The sequence below is a fragment of the Stegastes partitus genome, unplaced genomic scaffold (genome assembly GCF_000690725.1).
Source record: "Stegastes partitus isolate 25-593 unplaced genomic scaffold, Stegastes_partitus-1.0.2 Scaffold1053, whole genome shotgun sequence".
NCBI classification, from domain to species: Eukaryota; Metazoa; Chordata; class Actinopteri; family Pomacentridae; genus Stegastes; species Stegastes partitus.
This window is the reverse complement of record NW_007578784.1, coordinates 69049-87655: the sequence shown is the minus strand read 5'-3', so window position 1 is coordinate 87655 and position 18607 is coordinate 69049. Positions and strand designations below refer to the sequence as shown.

At 44.6% G+C, this 18607-nt stretch overlaps 1 protein-coding gene across 1 annotated transcript in view; it reads right to left on the bottom strand.

Annotated features, from left to right (window-relative positions):
* The window catches only part of rmp24 (ribonuclease MRP subunit p24), a 22372-nt gene extending 21709 nt beyond the window's left edge, over nt 1-663 (bottom strand). The window contains exon 1 of the mRNA XM_008295498.1: nt 334-663. Coding sequence (XP_008293720.1) covers nt 334-428 — 95 coding nt within the window. The 5' untranslated portion in view covers nt 429-663. The remainder of the gene's footprint in view (nt 1-333) is intronic.
* Between the last annotated feature and the right edge of the window lie 17944 nt (nt 664-18607).

Sequence of the window (18607 nt, the reverse complement as noted above, 5' to 3'; positions counted from 1 at the left end):
AAAAAAAAAAAAAAAAGATGATGAAAAAAAGATGAGAATACTGGCTGGGCTTCTGTCTTTTACATAATATACATTTAAAGTTGCCCAGCGGAAAAGTCTAAGACGTCACTCTGGAAACTGTTTCAGTATTAAGCTATAGTTAATGAACACATTAGCAAAACGTAATTTCCCACGGAGTTAGGCTACCACCATTTTGGCTCAAAAGTCAACCGTCACCGGTCGAGCTCCTCCACCTAGCGCCTCCGTGCTGCCATTACAACAATACAGGACCCAAAGCACAGCCTCCGCTAGTGAAAGCAGAACTCATGTTAAATTTTAAACAAAGTTTCTTACAGAAGGAACCGTGAAAGCGCCGGGCATTTGTCCTTATACAGCGCAGACGCGTTCAGCAGAAATTTCGCTGATTCTTGTCCAGGCTCAGGCTCCATTTTCAAAGAGACTTTTTCAGACGCTACACGTGAAAAATTCAAACTCCGCCGGAATCCCGAGTAGAAGCTTCTTCCGAACGTGTTTAGCTGACTGACGAGGTACGAAATTGAGATTAGAAGCTCGGAAATATACGCTGTTGGAGCTGCAACTGCGGGACAAGGGTAGGAAAAGTATTAATTTTGATGTATCCCAAGAACAGCCGTGTGGACTCCCAGAGATTCACGTAGCGTCGCGAGATTATGACGTTGCTCGCAGTGCATTGTGGGAGTTTGAGTACACACGAAGCGCACTGTTGAGCGACCGCATTGTTCGCTCGTCTTTGGGTGGCAGCCTATCAATTTATTGCAACAGACCACTCTTTGCTTCCTAATTGTTTAAAATATATATAAATGCACTAAAAATAAAATGAATAACACAATAGCAATCATAATAAAATATACAGGCTATTTTACTTGACACTTTAAATTAAAATTAACATTAAATGTTTATACTGTAGCTATTTTGTCTTATCTAACAGGAATTAGATTAGGCTACTAGAAGTCGAGCTTCATTTGGAGTCTGCACTCACTACCTGCAGCCAAAGTTAAATGCCAACACACAACTCATGCATTTCTAAGATGTCCAAAAATGTCAAGTAATTACTTTTGCGCAAAGTCATCCCACCTCGATTGAACAGATACCCCTTTGATGTCATCATTCCTGGAATCTTATTGGACAATAAGAATTACCAATGTTACACAGCAGTGGGATTATTGACACCCTTATTGCTGTATATCATGCGCACATCACAGCACCAAAAAGAACATCTTTCTTCTTCTTTTTCTTCTTGAAGCCAAAACATTAATAGGATATGACATCCGACAAGGACTCGATCGCTTCAGTCTGGAAAAAAAACTCCTGCAGGATCCAGTTCAATTATTTAACCGGGTCTAGAAGGGAATTCTGCGAGGACAGAGAGGGAGAGAGAGGAAGAGAGAGAGAGAGAGAGAGAGAGCTACAGTGTGAAATTGGATATTTTTGAAGCAGCAGCACGGAGGAAGAGCCTGTGAGTGCGCACCTTTCCTCCAACGATATCAAAAGAAGCAAACCCCGGTCAGACGCACACGCCCGATGGAGCAGAGATGACACAAGAGAAGTTGCAAAGAGGTTTTTTTTTTTTTCTTTTGCTCGACACAAGAGGGGATTTCATTCAGCAGCGGGGGACAATACAGCTCCTGCTCTTTCTCGTCTATCCACAGCGGGACCGGTGCGTTTTACGCGCATCTTTTCTCCCTCCCGGAATACCCATTGTGCCTATACGGTAGGTTTTTACGCCTTTTATTTGCGATTTCAAGCGAAGACAGGGAATTTATTGTTGTCACAGCACATTCTGATTTTTTATGAAACAAAAGATAAATCTCTGACGCCATTCTTTCAATTGATAAGTGATCAGCTTTATTTTCCTTTTGGAAGTTTGGACCACCAAAGTAGAATATGTTGCTTTTTAGAGCATCATCCAGCACCACACATCAGGCCTATTGACACTCTCAGTTTGTGATTTGCAGCTATTTATAGTCGAGTATGCACTTAATTACGCCTGAGGTAATGTTTTCCGGAGCCTCAGGTGATGTTTTTGCTGTTGTGAATCCTCAAATCTGAAATCTTCTTCACAGGTTGCACTTCTTTTTTTCTTTTGCAATGTGCGCGTGTGTGCGCGTTCATTTATGGGAAGAAAGAGGAGAGGGGCTGCCACCAGACACTGGAGAGATATTAAATCACCGAGCCATGGAGCTTACCGAAACTGATGGAGTAAGCTAAAGTGTGAGGGATTGCTCCTCACTTTGTCCGCGAGTTCACTTTATCAGGCTCTGTCAGGCGGCCGCTTCCACAACGAGATTGAAATAGCCAAGCGGTGCAGCTCGGCGTGTAGTCCGCGGATAAACGGATTCTCCTCCACTAGCAGGACTAAATTGACTCGCGAGGTCCGAGGGAGAGCCGGACAGACGCACAGACAGGCGGCACAGAGCGCTTGATTTGGTGCTCAAAGTGCGTCCACGTCCTCATCCCGTCTTTACTGGCGCGCAGCTGAAATAAAATTGCACCAGGACAGTGATGATGGAAAGGTAGGCATTCTGCTTCCCCCCACGCCTCCCCGTTTTTCTCTTTTTTTCCCCCCTCTGACACCGCAGTAAATTGGCACGGATGAATATTGTTGCTGTGATGAGCCAGAAAAATGCAGCCTGAATGAGCAAAGACTTGTGGAGCACTTCTCCCTCTGACCTGCACAGTTCTGATTTCCCTGCAGGAAACCTGAAGCCTTTGGAGGTTGATCACGTAACTGCCAGGCATTATTTGTAGTGTTACTAAATCTCTGAAGGCTTCTTGAAAGTGTGAGGATTTTTTTTTCTCTCTCTCTCCCTCCCCTCCACCACACAATAACACTAGAAAAGCCAATGGATCAGATTTACCAGTGGCTCTTTAAGTCCTCTGCTGACTCACAGAGGATGGAACCTGCAGCCCTGACAGCATTAATGCACTCCTCCTTGAGCCATGCAGGACCACACCTGGCTCCATTATGCTGTGTTGAGGCAGGTCTGGTGCCAGTAGGGCTCTTCTTTCACCTACAGGGGACCTCGCAGGAGGTGGGGGGGAGCAGAGACATCCCAAAGTGTCCTGTCAGCATCTGCAGGGAAAAGCCAATCCCAGCAACAGCGGCGGCAGCAGCAGCAGCAGCAGCAGCCATCGAGCCAGCTATCACTCCTGAAACGCAACACCAACTCCAATAGTGCTGAGAAAGCTCAAGAGAAAAGGCACAATGCACCCCATTGCTCCGTGAGTGTGTGTGCGCTCAAATGCGTGCACATACGTGTGATTACGCTCGGTGTTGAGTGTTCTTTGTGATGGCTCCTCACAGTCATGCAACTCCAACAACTGGAGGGCCCACTTCAATCAGTGTTCTCCTGCATGCTGATGCGAATCACAGATATTCATTTTGTCTGCTGTTATCTGAGGTCATTCCCCCGCCCCGCGCAACTCTGACTTTACACATCTCAGCCTGGAACATTGCTGAGTTCAACAGTCTATAGTCTGTAATGAGTGTAATTATCCAGCTGAATTAATAATTAATAGCGTTGAGGTCATTTAGCCTGTTTTTATGTCCTGATAACTGGCTGCATTCAGTCTTTTATGCGTAATCACCATCACCTTGTCTTTTTAATTGTGAGCTTATTTACTAGTTATTGTCAGCTGCTTGCATCTCCCACGTGTGCCTGTACATGTGCAGATTTTCCAGACCTCTGCTTCTCAGCCATTTTCTCCTTTTAATGCATCATTCACAGAGTAAGCTCTTCAAACACTCCAAGCTTGTCATGAATTTATCACAATCCACAGCGTGGATGAATAGTCTGATGCAGGAACACAGAGTAAGACAAGACCAAGGTCAAAGCTTCATTTGCTCAGAAAGAATTTGGTCTGTGTGCAGGTTGGAAGTTGTCTTCATTTCTCAGGGAATTATCACACACTTGCATACACACTGCCTCAAGGACAACAGCTCTCACATTCCACTTCATTTACAATCAATAGTCTGATGGCTTTGAAATGCTATTTCACAAACCTACTCTGTGAGGAGAAATATAATTCTTATATTTAACATTTGAAGTGATTACTCCCTCCATGGAGACTATTTGTGAAGCGGGCTGAGTCACTTAACCGTTACTGGAAGCTGCGCATGTAAAGGCCAAAAGACTGCATTTTTCTCGCATGCTATTTTGAACAAACCTTCCCGTCGCTCGTACCGGGTTTCATGTAGGAGAAACCTAAAAACTTAAAAGGAGGTGATCTGGTTATTCGACCTTGTTACAGATTCCTCCTTTAACAACTTTTGAAATTATTTTTTTTAAACCTGTGCCTTAGAGCAAAATCATTCATTGAAGTCCATTTTTAGGCAACGAGAGCTTGTGTGTTTTTGTGTCTCTGAAAAAGGCACAAAGTGAGCATGTGCGGGAGTGTGTGTTTGCATGTGTTTGTATGCATATGCACTGGCTGGGTGAGTGTGTGTGTGCGTGTGTGTGTTTGGGAGCTGCTGGTACAGACTACTACACCATGCATAATCTGGTTGAGGGAGAACAAAGATGTTCTACAAACAGTGTTTGTTTGGATCAGGACGATCCCGGCATCCAGAACCCAAGAGAACAGTGGGTCATTCACAACACACCAAGGGAAGGGACCCAGTGGAGGGACCAGGCAAGGTCTCTTTAAAAAGGTTGCGTATCCCTGGAGAATAACAAGGAGAGCGCGGAATAGCAAAGTCCTCTTCTATTATGTTGCCGTTCATAATAAAATGAGGGGATTGGTAGGGGGTTAGCGTTCAAAGACATGCCCTGAAAAGTACTGAAATCCTTTATATGGGTGAACCTAACTTCTGTGGTAAATTAATGAACCTCTTTGCACTACAGATGTGATGGTAAAGCTCCACTGCTGCGTTTAACAGAACCCGAACAGGTAACCTTGGGTCTACATTTGAACCGTTTCAATGGTTATTCAGGGAGCAAACATCAATGATTCAACATCTATCGTTTAAGGTCATCATTAAAAGTCGGCAGTTGGATGTAAGGCTTAAAAAGTAAATCTATGGTGTGGAGTCCTGTGTAGAAATGATGGCTTGTTGGCTCCCCGCTGCTTTGCTTAAAACAATAAAGGAATGGGCACACAGCCTCACACCCAACAAGCTGCCAGATAAGACTTTCCTTTCTCCTCTTAAGTCAAAGCCGAGACAGCTAAGTGATTGTTGCAGAGCTTAGACTGCAGCCTCATCGACCTCAAGCCCACAGAAACATTTAATGTACACATGCAAATGATCTATGCACACGAGGTGTTATACCGTTATGAGTTTTACATTATGGATGGACTCTGTGATGACTTTTAGCTAATGTGATAATGAACAGCCTGAGTAATTGCCATTTGTAATCTGACATCTGTTTTTTTTCCCCCCAGTTAGGCCCTGCTTCTGCCTTATTATAAGCAAATTTATACAGCAATTTTATTAATGAACATAAACCACAGATGGAGCTGGGGCAAGATAGGGGCACAGGCATTATGTAAAGTTGGGAATCAGTTATGCAGATTTTCCTCAAGCGATTTCCTCATGAATGTAGGAATCACGCTGTGTAGTCTGGTCCTCATGATCTGCCAGCGAGGATTCTGCCTCCATATCACACAGTGATCAGAGGAGCCAGACCATTGTTACAGGCTGGCACAATGCACGATTGTCGAGCTTCCTTTAGTGCGAATCGTTGAAGAGGGGGAGGATATTTTCAAACGATAAAGTTTTGGCAAAGGGATGCACGGCACGTATCCATTACCCTCCGTGTCATCATTGTCCTGTTTATGGAGAATTTGCGGGACTTATTGCTCAAAATCAATACCTCAATTATAACTCCCATTAACTCCGCACTGCGTTTGCAGAATTTCCGACCGGCAAAGTCATTTCAGCGCCGTCAAAACCCATTGTTGCTGCTGTAATGAAAGGCAATTCACGTAAACGATTAAATGTAGAATCTGGGTGGCCTCTTTCTCACCACCGCCAAGTTGCCTTGAGCAGTTTCCAGTAGTATGCCATCCATTATTAGTCACTGTTTTTGTCACATGTCCTATCTGAAGGCACTGTGAGTCTGATTGCAGAAGGAGTCAGAGCCTGGCGATGCTTCATGCATTTAATGTAGGCATACTTCAAAAAGATCATTTCCAAGCCTTTCCTCCCCTCTTCCTTCAAGAATTATCTGTGCGAATATATCTGACACCTTTAAAATTTCCAAAGTTCAAATTTTTCCAAACTTCAAAAAACTTCAATCTGACCCCATCCTATTCAAAATCCCAGTTGCATTTGATGTTTTTTTCAGATAGTGTTCCATTTTACGAGCTTTTTTATTCAGAATAGAATAAGGGTTAAATGAATTGAATTTTGCCCCTGGCTTTCTACCGCTTTCTTTTTTGCTTGCTTCGTCCTTCAGCTCCTTTCATCTGTCCTCTGAGTTCATATCCCTGTAGTCTCAAATCTAGGTTGGACCCATTTTCATACACGAAACTAGGCGAGAGAAAGATAGTCATGTAATTGCCGAACCGTACTGCATCACAAAAGCAGAAGTCTGGTTTAACTAGTGAGGCTGATGTAAGCATCTTTGAAAGGGGCTGGGGGGATAAGAGAATAAACCTGACAGGAATACAGCATATCAGAAAATTGGGATAAATGTCATAGGAAAAGGAGCTGTTGATTGTTTTTTTTGTTGTTGTTGTTTTGCCCGTTGATGTTCCTTCTGCAGATATGAGGACACGTCTGTGAAACCATGACATTTTCAGACCTTTGTTTGAGATACGCGCAGCTTTGAGTTCACTCAGCTTTGACCTTTTAATGCCTGTTACATGGCGAACTCCCCGAGAGAGACGAGTTGAAAATGAGAGAGAATAAAAGAGGCTTGGGGGTGGTTTGGGAATTGATTGCATGCCTTCTTTTTCTTTGATGACAAATTGCTTACCCATGAGGCCGGCAAACGGCATAAACATTGGTTCGCTTGCGCACATTTCACATTTTTTGCCCAAATCACCAAAACCGATCTCGTTTCTGTTCAATGTGCCACGCACAACTGTAATAATGATTACATTTATTCTCAATGACATGCACCAATTCCACCACAGGGCTTCTATATGAGGACATTGCAGACAGATCTTTTTCGGTGGACCCGTGGCACTAGCAGTCATTAACCTTCTAGTCAGGCAATTTGGGCCAGAGGAGCGTTTTTCTCTGGATGTTGAGCAGGCTGGATATGAGATGTAGCCACGAAGGCCAACACCCTCTTTGCAAGGTGAAAAAGGCTATTTTCATTGGCCATGTGATAAATGTGGTGTCTGTGGAGGTGCATCGCCCTTTTGGCGCTCTCTTTCTTGCTCTCATTCACTGTCCATTAGTATTTTCCTTCATTCTATTACCCTCATTCATTTTCCCCTTGGCTCACTGTTTCATTCTGTGCCCCTGCTTCTCTCTGTCACCCTCTTCCTCTCATTTTCTCCCATCTGCTTCCTCTGTCTCTCACACAGAATCTATTGTAACCGATTTTTATCTGCCCTCCCCTTCTACCCCTTTCCCCCCCCTAAATTTCCTTCCTCTGTGTCTCCCTGTCTTCCTCTTCACAGTGGATCAGCTGTTTGCCGGACAGAGCTGAAGGTGACTTGCTGGCTGGGCCAACGGCTGCAACACAGGACATGGGTCCTGCCTCTCCTCCCCGCTCGTGTCTTGTGTTGCAGCCAGTGGAACTGCCTGTCTGCCCTCCGCTGACGGACAGAGCTCCTGGAATAGATGGATCCTGTCAACCGTGGACCAAGCTCCTCACTTTACAGCCCGCTTGTGCGTAAGCTTTGTCATTCTGTGTGGTTTTTTAAAATCAATATATTGTCCCCTCTCACTGTTCGAAGGCAATAAAGTGCTTTGGAGGAAATGTTACTGCTGTTGTATTTTTAATATGAACAGTGGGATGCGAGGATTATTTGTTTTGGATTATAATGGGATGTGCTCAATGTTCCCAGTTTACAGCCAATACTTGTTTCAGGTCATGTCTCATCAAGCGTGTAGCTGCAGCCCTCAGAGAACAGCTCCCCCGGTGACATTTGCACTGTGAAGTTGGCACCATGGGGGACTGTTATTCTTTTAAAACTACAAACACAAGGCATACCAAATAGGTTTTTTAATGAGCCATGTCCTGTATCAAATAAAGCCGCACTTCTGACTTTTCCAGGGAGCAAACATCATGAAGCAATAGCTCCTGACAAGGTCAGCCGTGATGTACCTCTGAGCGGAGGCAGGCAGGTGCTGTGGAGGCACGCACGGGCTGTCTGAGCCCCTTAAAATGCTTCCTCGTCTCTGCCCCCCATGTTCCGAACGAACAGCATCGACGAAGACACCGCGGAGTGACATGAGATAGCTTTTGTCTTTGTTCTCCTCACAATAACAAGAGGAGAGAGGAGGGAAGCAGAGGCAGCGGGAAGAGGACGGACATGCTGTACAATGCCTCCTGCCACCAGATGTGACCGTTCACCTTGCGTCGTTTCCTCAGAAATCACTGTCCGTGTGTGTCTACGTATGGAAGAGACAGAAGAAAGTAGGGGGACAGCGGGATGAGTATAAGTGCACATCAGGTGTTCTTGTTTCGTATGTTGCATCACTGTAATGATTGAATGCGAGTGTGCGTGTGCGCGCTTCAGTCGAGAAAATGAAGCCATTTTCTGACAAGGGTGTCACTTGATTGGAATGTAAATCTGGGTGTGGATGCTTGCTGTTTTCAATCTCCCCCCACCCGAATTGTTTACCAGAGGGATTGAAAGGGAGGCTGTGTGCTGAATGCCGTGAGCTGATATTGCCTGGCTGTGTTTATCCCGTGTTGGTGCAGATGTCTCAGAAGCAATATTATTTATTTACCACTATATGGCCCCGAGCGTCGCCTAATATATGTGTGACATACCTGCTGGAGTGTTCCGTGACCTGATCTTAAGGTAGGCGTAAAGTGAAATAACACAGAAATGGAACACCATGATTGGCGTTCGACTTTTCTTTACCTTGGCATTCATAAAACAGGAGTAATTCAGGGTAACTTCAGTTTACAGTTTTCTACTTGGCTCAAAAACTAAATGCAAAATGAGCTCAGTGGTCTTGTTTGATTTTAAAGATTTGACGTGCTGGAAAATATGCTCGCTCCAAAGTGTGTGGTAAATCTGAGGCTACTTTCAGCAGCATGTCAGCAGAGAACAGGGGCACAGAACAAACCTGGCTTTGTCAAGGGGTTAGAAAATCCACCTACCAGCACTGGCAAAACTCCTTTTGATATCCCTGTAGAAACAACATTTTCTGTTATACTGACAAGGTGGTATATACGCTAGACTGTCTGGGAAGCTTCTTGTAGGCTCCATCGGTTGCCACCCCTGGGTAATAGTCTGGCACATAAGCCCCTGAGATGCCAAGTTTTGTTCACAATAGATAAACAAAATATAAAGTGTTCATTTGTGAGCCTTAAATGGTGCTGGTATGTGGATTCCGTCACCTTTGGAAAGCGCCAGACTAGCTGCTTCCAGTATTCATGGTGTTGGCGTCTCACACTGACATCCATAAAGAAAGTTACACCTTAAAACCCTGTGCTAGCAAAAAAACCAGAAACCACCTAGATAACTAAATGAAACATTTGCATCTTACAACCCAGAGAAGTGAGCAGGACAGATCAGTCTGACATCTAACAGATTGCTGGGTCTTAACAAGGATTTGCAGTGCTGCATATTTTTCTACACCAGTGCACTTTGTGTCTGCAATCAGCAGTTACAGATTGAGGGAGAGAGCTATCCCTTCTTCCTGCTGCGGTCTAAACTCCCCCTCCAACAGCCTAGTTGGTATGGTAATGCTACAGCAACAATATCAAGTCCAAGAATTTATTCAGTTCACAGCGGGGGGGAGAGATTGGAGACAGAAACCGAAGGCAGGATCAAAAGTGGGAGGGTTCTGTCACAGGTGTCTTGTCGCTTTGTGTTATATTGGATATTTGCGCAGCGTACGACAACCCCCGGCTGAATGTCACGTCACCTGGTTAAGAGACCTGACGTTTGTTTGATGATGACACGAGTTGAAATACAGTCAGAATTACACTCTTTGAGTCGAAGAAAATGAAATTAGGGTGGGAGTGATAAAGAGATAGAAAGAGCTCCGTCACATATCGGCTATCAGTTCAACTGCATTTCTTGGGGCTAATGGGCTATTATTTATGTGCAGCCGATCGCACCGAAGTGCAGGTATAGACAAAGGCACAAATGATGGGACGGTTGGCTGCTCATAATCAATTACAGCATGTTAAATGTACTCAGAGACAAAAGAGTGGACAGCCAGGCCTCATAAAGTCAAGCTTGCTCACAGCGATGAAGGATTGCCAATACAGATCAGGCTCATTTACGAGACGGAGTGTGTGGCGACGTAATCAATTCCTCAGTCTATTCCAAGGGCCTGTAGATCCATTCACGCACACAAGGTCATAATGCGTTTAGTGTTTTGGTGCGCGTTACAAAGGGCGAGGTAGTCAAAGGAGGAAAGGCAGCGAATGTACTGGCAATAAAAGGAGAGAAAACATAATGAAGAAAGGGCAGAGAGAGTGGCAGAGAGCTTCTTCTTTATTAATTACGCCGTGCCTTTGCCATTACTTTGCAAAATATGAGGTGCCCACAGCATCTGGACTCCTTCCAAGGACCCTGTGCTTTTAGAGCAGGCTCAATGTGCCAGCACTCCCAGAGGAGATGACAGGAGGGGAGGGGCTCTCTTTTTTTTTTTGACAAACTTAGCAATGATAAGAGCTTCTAAAGAGAGACTGGAAAGGAGAAAGTAAAACAGAGAGGGAGAAAAAGCAAAGTATTAAAGCGGAGGAGTTAGAGATGGTAGGAGAGGGACGAGGAGATTGGCAGCTGAGAGAGATAAAGACAGACAAGCAGAGAGGGAAAAGCAGAGGGGGGGAGAGAGAGAGAGAATGGCAAAACAGAGATAGAGAGTGGCGAGGAAGGAGAGGCAGCAGGCTTAGATAAGTAGAGAGAGGGACAGAGCTAGAGAGTCTCCACTCTTTGGGAGAGAGTGGAGGATAGAGTGGCTAGGGATGATTTATTAAAACTGAGCGAGGCGACACTTCAGAGACAGCTGCCACTTTTCACTGAGTTTCAGACGGGGTGAGCGACAGTGACACATCAGTCAACAGAAACAAAAACTTTGCCAAAGTGCTCTGAAAAAAACCCAACAACTTCTGAACAATGTTTTATTATCTGACAGTGGGTGCCTCTGAGAGCGCAGATACCCAGAAGACACAAAGACATGAAATTATTCTTTAAATATCCCAGTGGTGCGGCGTTTCTGTAGTTGGCACATAAAGAAAAGTGAGGCTTCGATCAACCGGTCCCCGCCGTTGCTGCTTTTTGTTCACCCTGTGTTCATGTAGGTTTTCAATTTGAGTCTGTTTGCCCACTGCAGAGCAAACACAGACAAAAATCTCAATGCAAGCAGGGATACTCTCCCAGTCATTCTGAAAGGGAATAAGCAGTTTGAAAGGAGGATTGGATGAGACATTTTCACTCGTCGCAGCGTCGGCAGCGCACAAAAACAACCATTACCGGCGTTTCAATGTGAGAATCGTGTGGTTTAGACCTTTTATACAAAATAGAAACACAATGGATGCAGATTTTATAGTAACTCGCTGAGAATTACAAACACTGCAACGTTGGCAGGCCATGTGAGGTTCAATGCTAGCATTTGTCGGCAGTGAATGCACTTAGCGCACTTTGATGTGAGATTTCAAAGCCATGACTTAAAGCGACGTTATGCAACGGTTTATCTTAAAATAACAGCTTCAAAATCATTTTGATGGTACGCTGAATAGTAACAGGAAGAAGAGAAGGGCTCCTCTTTTATGCCCACTCCGTGCCTTGAACGCTTGGTCTTGTCACTGTGTAACTTTGGTTAATCAGTACAATCTGATAGGAAAAGTGTGAAATGTTTAACACTACGGCACTATGTCACACACCACTGACGAGGGCTGGGAGATATTTTTGTGTAATTTGATAGTGACAATTACTGATAATTTGTAATGACCTATTTTCAATAAAGTGATAAAAATGTTGAATTACTTTGACCTATTTATCAAGGCACTTTAATGTTAACACAGTAAAAAACACATAAATACGAGGTGTGTCAGAAAAGTTCCAGGACTGGTGTCACAAAAGATATATTTCAAACCTAAACTGCAAACTACGAGGTTTTCCCTTCAGACGATCAACCAACACGTCTACAAAGAGATCCTGCGGTGATTGCTTCGTTCAGAAGAGGCCAGAGTTGTGGCAGGACAAGTCATAGCTGCTTCACCATGACAACGGGCCTGCTCACAATGTCCTGAGCATCCCACAGTTCCTGGCTGAGAAGAACATCGTTGTGCTGGAACAACCTCCACCTGGCTCAGTGGAATTTTTTCCTCTTCCCCAAGCTCAAGGGGGTCATCAAGGGGACCCATTTAGAAGACGTAGACGACATCAAGATGGCTGTGACGGCGGAGCTGCGGAGGATCCTGAAAGAATCCTTCCAGGAGTGCATGGCAGTGTGGCAGAGAAGGCTGGGAAAGTGTGCTAGACTCCAGGAGGATTACTTCGAAAGGGAAAACTTGTAGTTTGTAGCTTGGATTTGAAATATATCTTTTGTGACACCAGTCCTGAAACTTTTCTGACACACCTTGTACATACATTTACACATAAATAAAAAAATAACTTTGGATATATGAATGATCTGACCTTGATAGACAATAAATAAAGCAAGCAAGTAAAAGCTGACAGTGCATGGAGGTTAGCAATGCTGATGTTAAGGTTCCAAATGGCAGGCTTGAACCTGGGGTACTGAATGGAGACCTCCTATACCCTGACATAAAGTCCTTTTGGAGCAGGCCACCGGTAGTGCGTTGCCTAGGCGGAGGCAGTAGAGGACACAGGGTTGTGGGTGTTTTTTTTTTAGCTGCGAAGTCCATCTCGCATGAGCAACCACTGATCCCTGCAGGCTGGAGCCTCCACTAGGGTAGGTCTCCTAAAGCACTAGGACTAGCATGCGTAGGGAGACCTGCACAGTTCATCAATGAGAGTGTCAAAACACAGATTTGGTCTCATGAGAATGGCTGAATTATTCCAATATGTCAAGAACTCACTGTGAGCAGATTGGTGGACACAAATGCACGACACAGACAGGGTTCAGGCAAAAAACTGGTTTAGTATCAGGCAGGGTTCGGTACACAGGACGTCAATCAGACAGGCAGAGGTATCCAAGAATTTGGCAGGCAAAAAGGCAAGGTCCAAAAAACAGAAACGAGGTCGTGAACAAACAGACTATGACTATGACTATGACTATGGGAAACGCTGGAATGAAGATCATGAAGTGCAACGAACTGGCAACGACACTCACAAGGTAATATACACGAGGTAATGAGGGGAGATGGGAAACAGGTGAGGGAAAGCCATCAGGGAGCAGGTGTGACAAGACGGGTGCAGGAAGTACATCTAAGACAGAGACAACCGGTCAGTGATTTCAAATTAAAACAGGAAAGACAAGACATAAAATGTGCACACAAAATAGAAACTTGACAGACATGACACAATATCCCAACTTATCATTGCGTAGCACAGCGTAGAGCAGCTTTACAGTGTTTGAGCAGAGTTGTGGGTGCAGCTGCAGGTGAGCAGTGGGTGGAGAGAGAAAAGGCAAGCTGAGCCAAAAGTGTAGAGTAACATCTAAGTCATATTAAGGCATGAAGGGATTATTTTCATGGAAATAAAACTTCTAAATCTGCATTTTTGATAAACAGAGGGATTGAAATCAATGCCAGAAGAGGGACTTTAATTTCAGTGGAACCATGTTAGATGTCGCTGAGCTTTCCGACCATTATATATGTTTCCAACCGAGCCAGCCCACTGTAAGCACGGTTTAAAAACCTTCCCCGATGCTTAGGCCTGGCAGGGGATAAACTTAGGCCCAGTCTGCCGCTGGGCTTGAAGTACACAGCCAGAAATCCTGCTGTTTTTGTTTGTATTGAGATGATGATTTTGTGTTTGTTGCATGAACAATTGATTGGCTGTGCTCCAGTTCAATCCAAACAAGCCCAGCAGACTTTAATGCACTAGAAACTTGGGATTACCACTTGTGACCACAGCGTTCTCTGCAAAAGTTACATAATGTTGCTTTAGGAAATTTCAGAAGGATGCATATTATAGCAAAGTTTAAGATACGTGAAGATGCCAAGGGGACCATTTATTGAAGTTATCAGAACATATGCTAAATACAAACTGCATTACCAGTTTAGCTGTGGTTCAGGGCGGTTACCAAATGCCCTGATACGTACCATGATGTGTCCACTAGTGTGATGGGGATTTGGTTTCCTCAAATTTAAAGTTGACTCACATTAACTGCAGTTTTATCTGCCGTATGCATGTCTGCACATGTATGTGGGCATGCCCTTGAAAGGTTCGCCGAGTTAATGGAGAGATCCGAATCAGAGATTTTCTGTAAACCCACTGAGCTGTGTGACGCCCCTGGAAGCACATGTAAGCTGCTGCAGTGTGACTTTGATAATGCAAACATCAACGTATGCTAAGCCTCGCTGGGCTGATGGCCCGTAGTTTGGCAAAAAATTTGCTTTCGGTTTTAATGAAATCCCATATCTCATCACTGTGTTGATACCTGAGGTGAAATCGATTCAGTGCTCACTTTAGTTATGGGGAGCGGATTAAAAATCTCGCCACATTTCAGGGGGATGTCTCTTTGCGGAGAAAATAAATAGACTCGAACTTCATTTCCCGGAACCGAAGCAATTTATGCAAAGTAAATAAAAAACAAAGTTTGTCATTCGGATGCCACATTCGCAGCAGAAAGGCATCCGCTGATGGGAAGAAACGGGATCAGACGAATGTGTTCTTTCTCGTCCGCTGTGACGGATTGGTTGACCGCGGTTTCCTCTCCATGTCACCCCCCCTGAGTACCACTGTTCCAGCTCCAGGGCTCGAGGTGTTGGAGAGGAGTGTGTGTGTGTTGTGTGTGAAGATAAAGAGAGACGTGAAAAGGAAGAGTCTCACTCAGGTAAGGTGGATAAAAAAAAAATTTAAAAAAACAGCTGCACTCATAAAAACTGACACAAGGAAAGTTATCTTTCAGAGACAGGCGGGCAGAGTCAGAGAGCAAACAAGAAGAAATGGTAGAGATCAAAGCAAGAAAAATGTGTGTTTTTGAGAGAAGCACGCAAGAGTAATTAAAAAAAAACAACAAAACATAAAAGAACATAGAAGCAAAAAGAGTATGAAAGAAAATCAGATTGATGGAGTCAGAAAGTTCCTGAGGTAGCAAATTGGGGAGACAGGACAGAGGAGGAGAACCAGAGGACAGAGGGAGATTCGAGCTTCAAAAGATGAGAAATGAATCGCCAGTTGACAGCAGATAGGGGTCAGTTATGATAAGTGTCCCCCTCTCTATCCTCACTGGGAGTATAGTCCAGTGCTGAGTTATCAGCCGCCAGTCCCCTGCTCGGGTCCTACAGACACAAGGTGACCTTCTCTGATCAGCCGGTTGGTGTGGCAGGGAGCCGCAGACTGCTGACAGTGACAGGTGTTCACTTTCAGCTCCCAGCTCCCACTGGCGCGCTGTCATTATGGTTTATTCATTCATTCCCAATTCTCACAAAACTTTAAAGGGTAAAGAGGTCCCCTGCAGGGCCGACATAAATCAAGCATTCTCGCGCAGCCCTCGCCGGGTTGTAAAAACACGCCGCAATGTACATTCAAAGAGGGAAATCGCGCCGGTTGCGACGGGGAATGTGTAACTGTTGACACGCTCCCTGTCAGATTCACTCAGAAGTGATGGGAGGCCAAAATTATGAGGGTGTTCCTTAAAGGGGCAGAGCTCTGAAACGGCCTAAAACGAAAACCACAGTGATGGATCGGAGCACTTCCTGACTGTGCGGGATAATGTGTTTTCAACAGAGTCTGCTTTTCCACTGAAAGAGATAACGATTGCAATATATCAGTGGAATGTGAATTTAATGTGCTCAGGTTCTGAAAGATCCGGAGGCCAAAGTTAGGTTTTCTTTTAATTCACTGTGGAGGCACAATTTTCCAATCTGCTATCTACACATTTTTTCGTTTATCGCCCGCCACGTGAAAACATTCACCCGGCAGTACATGTAGCCTCGCAAAAAAAACAACTAAAAAAAGGAAATATTTGAACCCTTCCCGATAGAAATAAAAGATGTGTTATTAAATAGTGTTGTAGACAAAGGTGTTATAAGATATTTTCAGGAACTTTGAGAGGCTGATAAGATGCTGCAGCATGATGGCTGCTGCTACTGGAGTGGAAAGGAAGATATTAAAAATCCTCAGTCATGCGCCGGCAGAAGCCAGCCGCTCATTTGGGAGCAGGACTTTGGTGCCGCTGCAGCTGCTGATGATATACATTATTTGCCGGTGGTGGGGTGAGGATGTTTTTATGAGGCCAGCGGCCGTGAAAGCACCACTGTGCGGACCGGGCTCTGAACAACTGTATTGTCCCAGGGCTTTTGATTAATGTGAAGGGTGGCTGAGGAACAATTCCAGCAGTGTTATCAGAGGCAAACAGAGGGAGACAAAGGGCCCTCAAGCTCAGCGGGGGCCCCCATCAATGGATCCCTACGATGCCCGGCTTTGATTCCAACGACTGGACTGATAGCGTCTGATGTGGCTTATGTTTCTGTTTACCTACATGTGCTTGCAGGTCTGTGCTCACAGCTGGGACGGAGGGAATTGTGTTTCTGTGTTTACTCCATGATTGAAAATCTCTCTTCCACTTAACTGCTGATTGGTTTGACCTTGCTGACAAAATCCAAATACTTTTACCAACTACCGCCGCAAAAGAAACTCCATTTGCTGCATTTAACGGCAAAACCTCCGTATGATGTAAATATTTTGAGTGGGAATAAACTCTCTGATAAGGGGAGATTCTTATTTGGCTGATGTGGGAGTTCCTTTGAAGACGATGCCATAGCAAATACCATCGCTATTTAAAGTCTAGACATGCACTTTTATCTTTGGCAGCTGTGCGATAATTCCCTATGATGATTATCTGTCTTGCTTCTAATTACAAATATGACACTGTTTCCCTACAAATGAGGCTGATACATGAACAGCTCGCTCTTCCAGTTCACCAGTCTGGGTGTTTGCTACCCATTTGATGTCCCTAAAGAAACCCCCCCACCCCCACCACCACTCCGCTTGTCAGGAGAAACCATCAACAGCTGTCACACTTGCCTAAAAAGGAGCCAATTAAAGCAATTTGACAGTCGTACTCATTTCTGAACAGATCCCGTTTCAGAGGCCTGGCCACATGCCTGGCTCTCGCAACTTTGCGCTGCTTCGTTTGCATGCCGCCCTCCTCCTCTCCAACCGGTTCCTCTCGCTCCCTCTTTTTTTGTGCCCCTCTCTGTTTCCTCCTTACCAATCTATTCCCTCCGATTGTGAATCTGAAGTGAAACAAACAAGTTAGATGCTCGCTGGACTGAATGTGATGCGTTGCCGGGGCGACGCAGGGACAAGCCTGAGGAGTCTGGTGCTGGATGAGAAATAGGAGGAAAGTGAGGAGGTGTTTCTGTGTGTGTGTGTGTGTGTGTGTGTGTGTGTGCGTCTTTTAGACACTCCCACTGGGCCTCCTGGCTGGCGAGGACTGACTGCTGAGTGGGCTGATTGGCACATAGACAACACCCCTCAACCTTCTCCTCTCCCTCTCGCTCCCTCCTGCTCATCTCCCCTCTATTCTCCCTGCTCTCTCGCTCTGTAATGCTGATGATACGTTCTGCTCTGGGTCTACTTCAGCTGCATGAACGAGTGGATGCCGCTTTGTCCAGCAACCTTGGTCATCCAACAAACACACTACAAGAAAAAGACAAGCGCACACACACACTGCCAGTCTTTGGCAAGCACTTATAAGAATGACACACTCGTCCTGAATCTCCCATATACAATCAGCATGCAGGGAGAACGCAGTTCAAGACACTGACCTCAGTAACCACAATTCTGAGCTCAGTGTTGCACAAAGGAAAAAACTTACAGTCGAGGTTGGAGCTAAAATAAGCCTTTTCTCAGATCCTAACAACCTGACACAATACATCACACCGGGTCTTGTTCACTGTGGGTGTTTTGACTTGTCGGGGTAAGAACATTTATGATGACTTCCTGCACAATAACAGGACCTTGAAAGTCATTCATTTTATTATTCCACCTGAGCTTTCTATACAGTGACATGTCAAAATGTCATAAAAAAAAAAAGACATAAGAAATAAGAAACATTTTTTCAGACACAAAAGATCAGTAAAAAATGCATTTTGAGGTGCCACAGACAAGAAAAAAAAATACGACAAAAAACTGTGATCATAAGCTGAAACTGACCAACCAGCTCTGGACAGAAAAATACTACATTTAAAATGCTTGCTGCTCTCTTGCATTCATTATAGTATGACTCAACTTTGCAGCAGTATTTGCAATATTGCTGTGACTGGTAATAAACTTTTATGGAGTGTTTACATTATTTATAAACTCCATTTACATATACCTTTTCACATGAAAATGTAACTCTTGAATATAACCCCTCTAC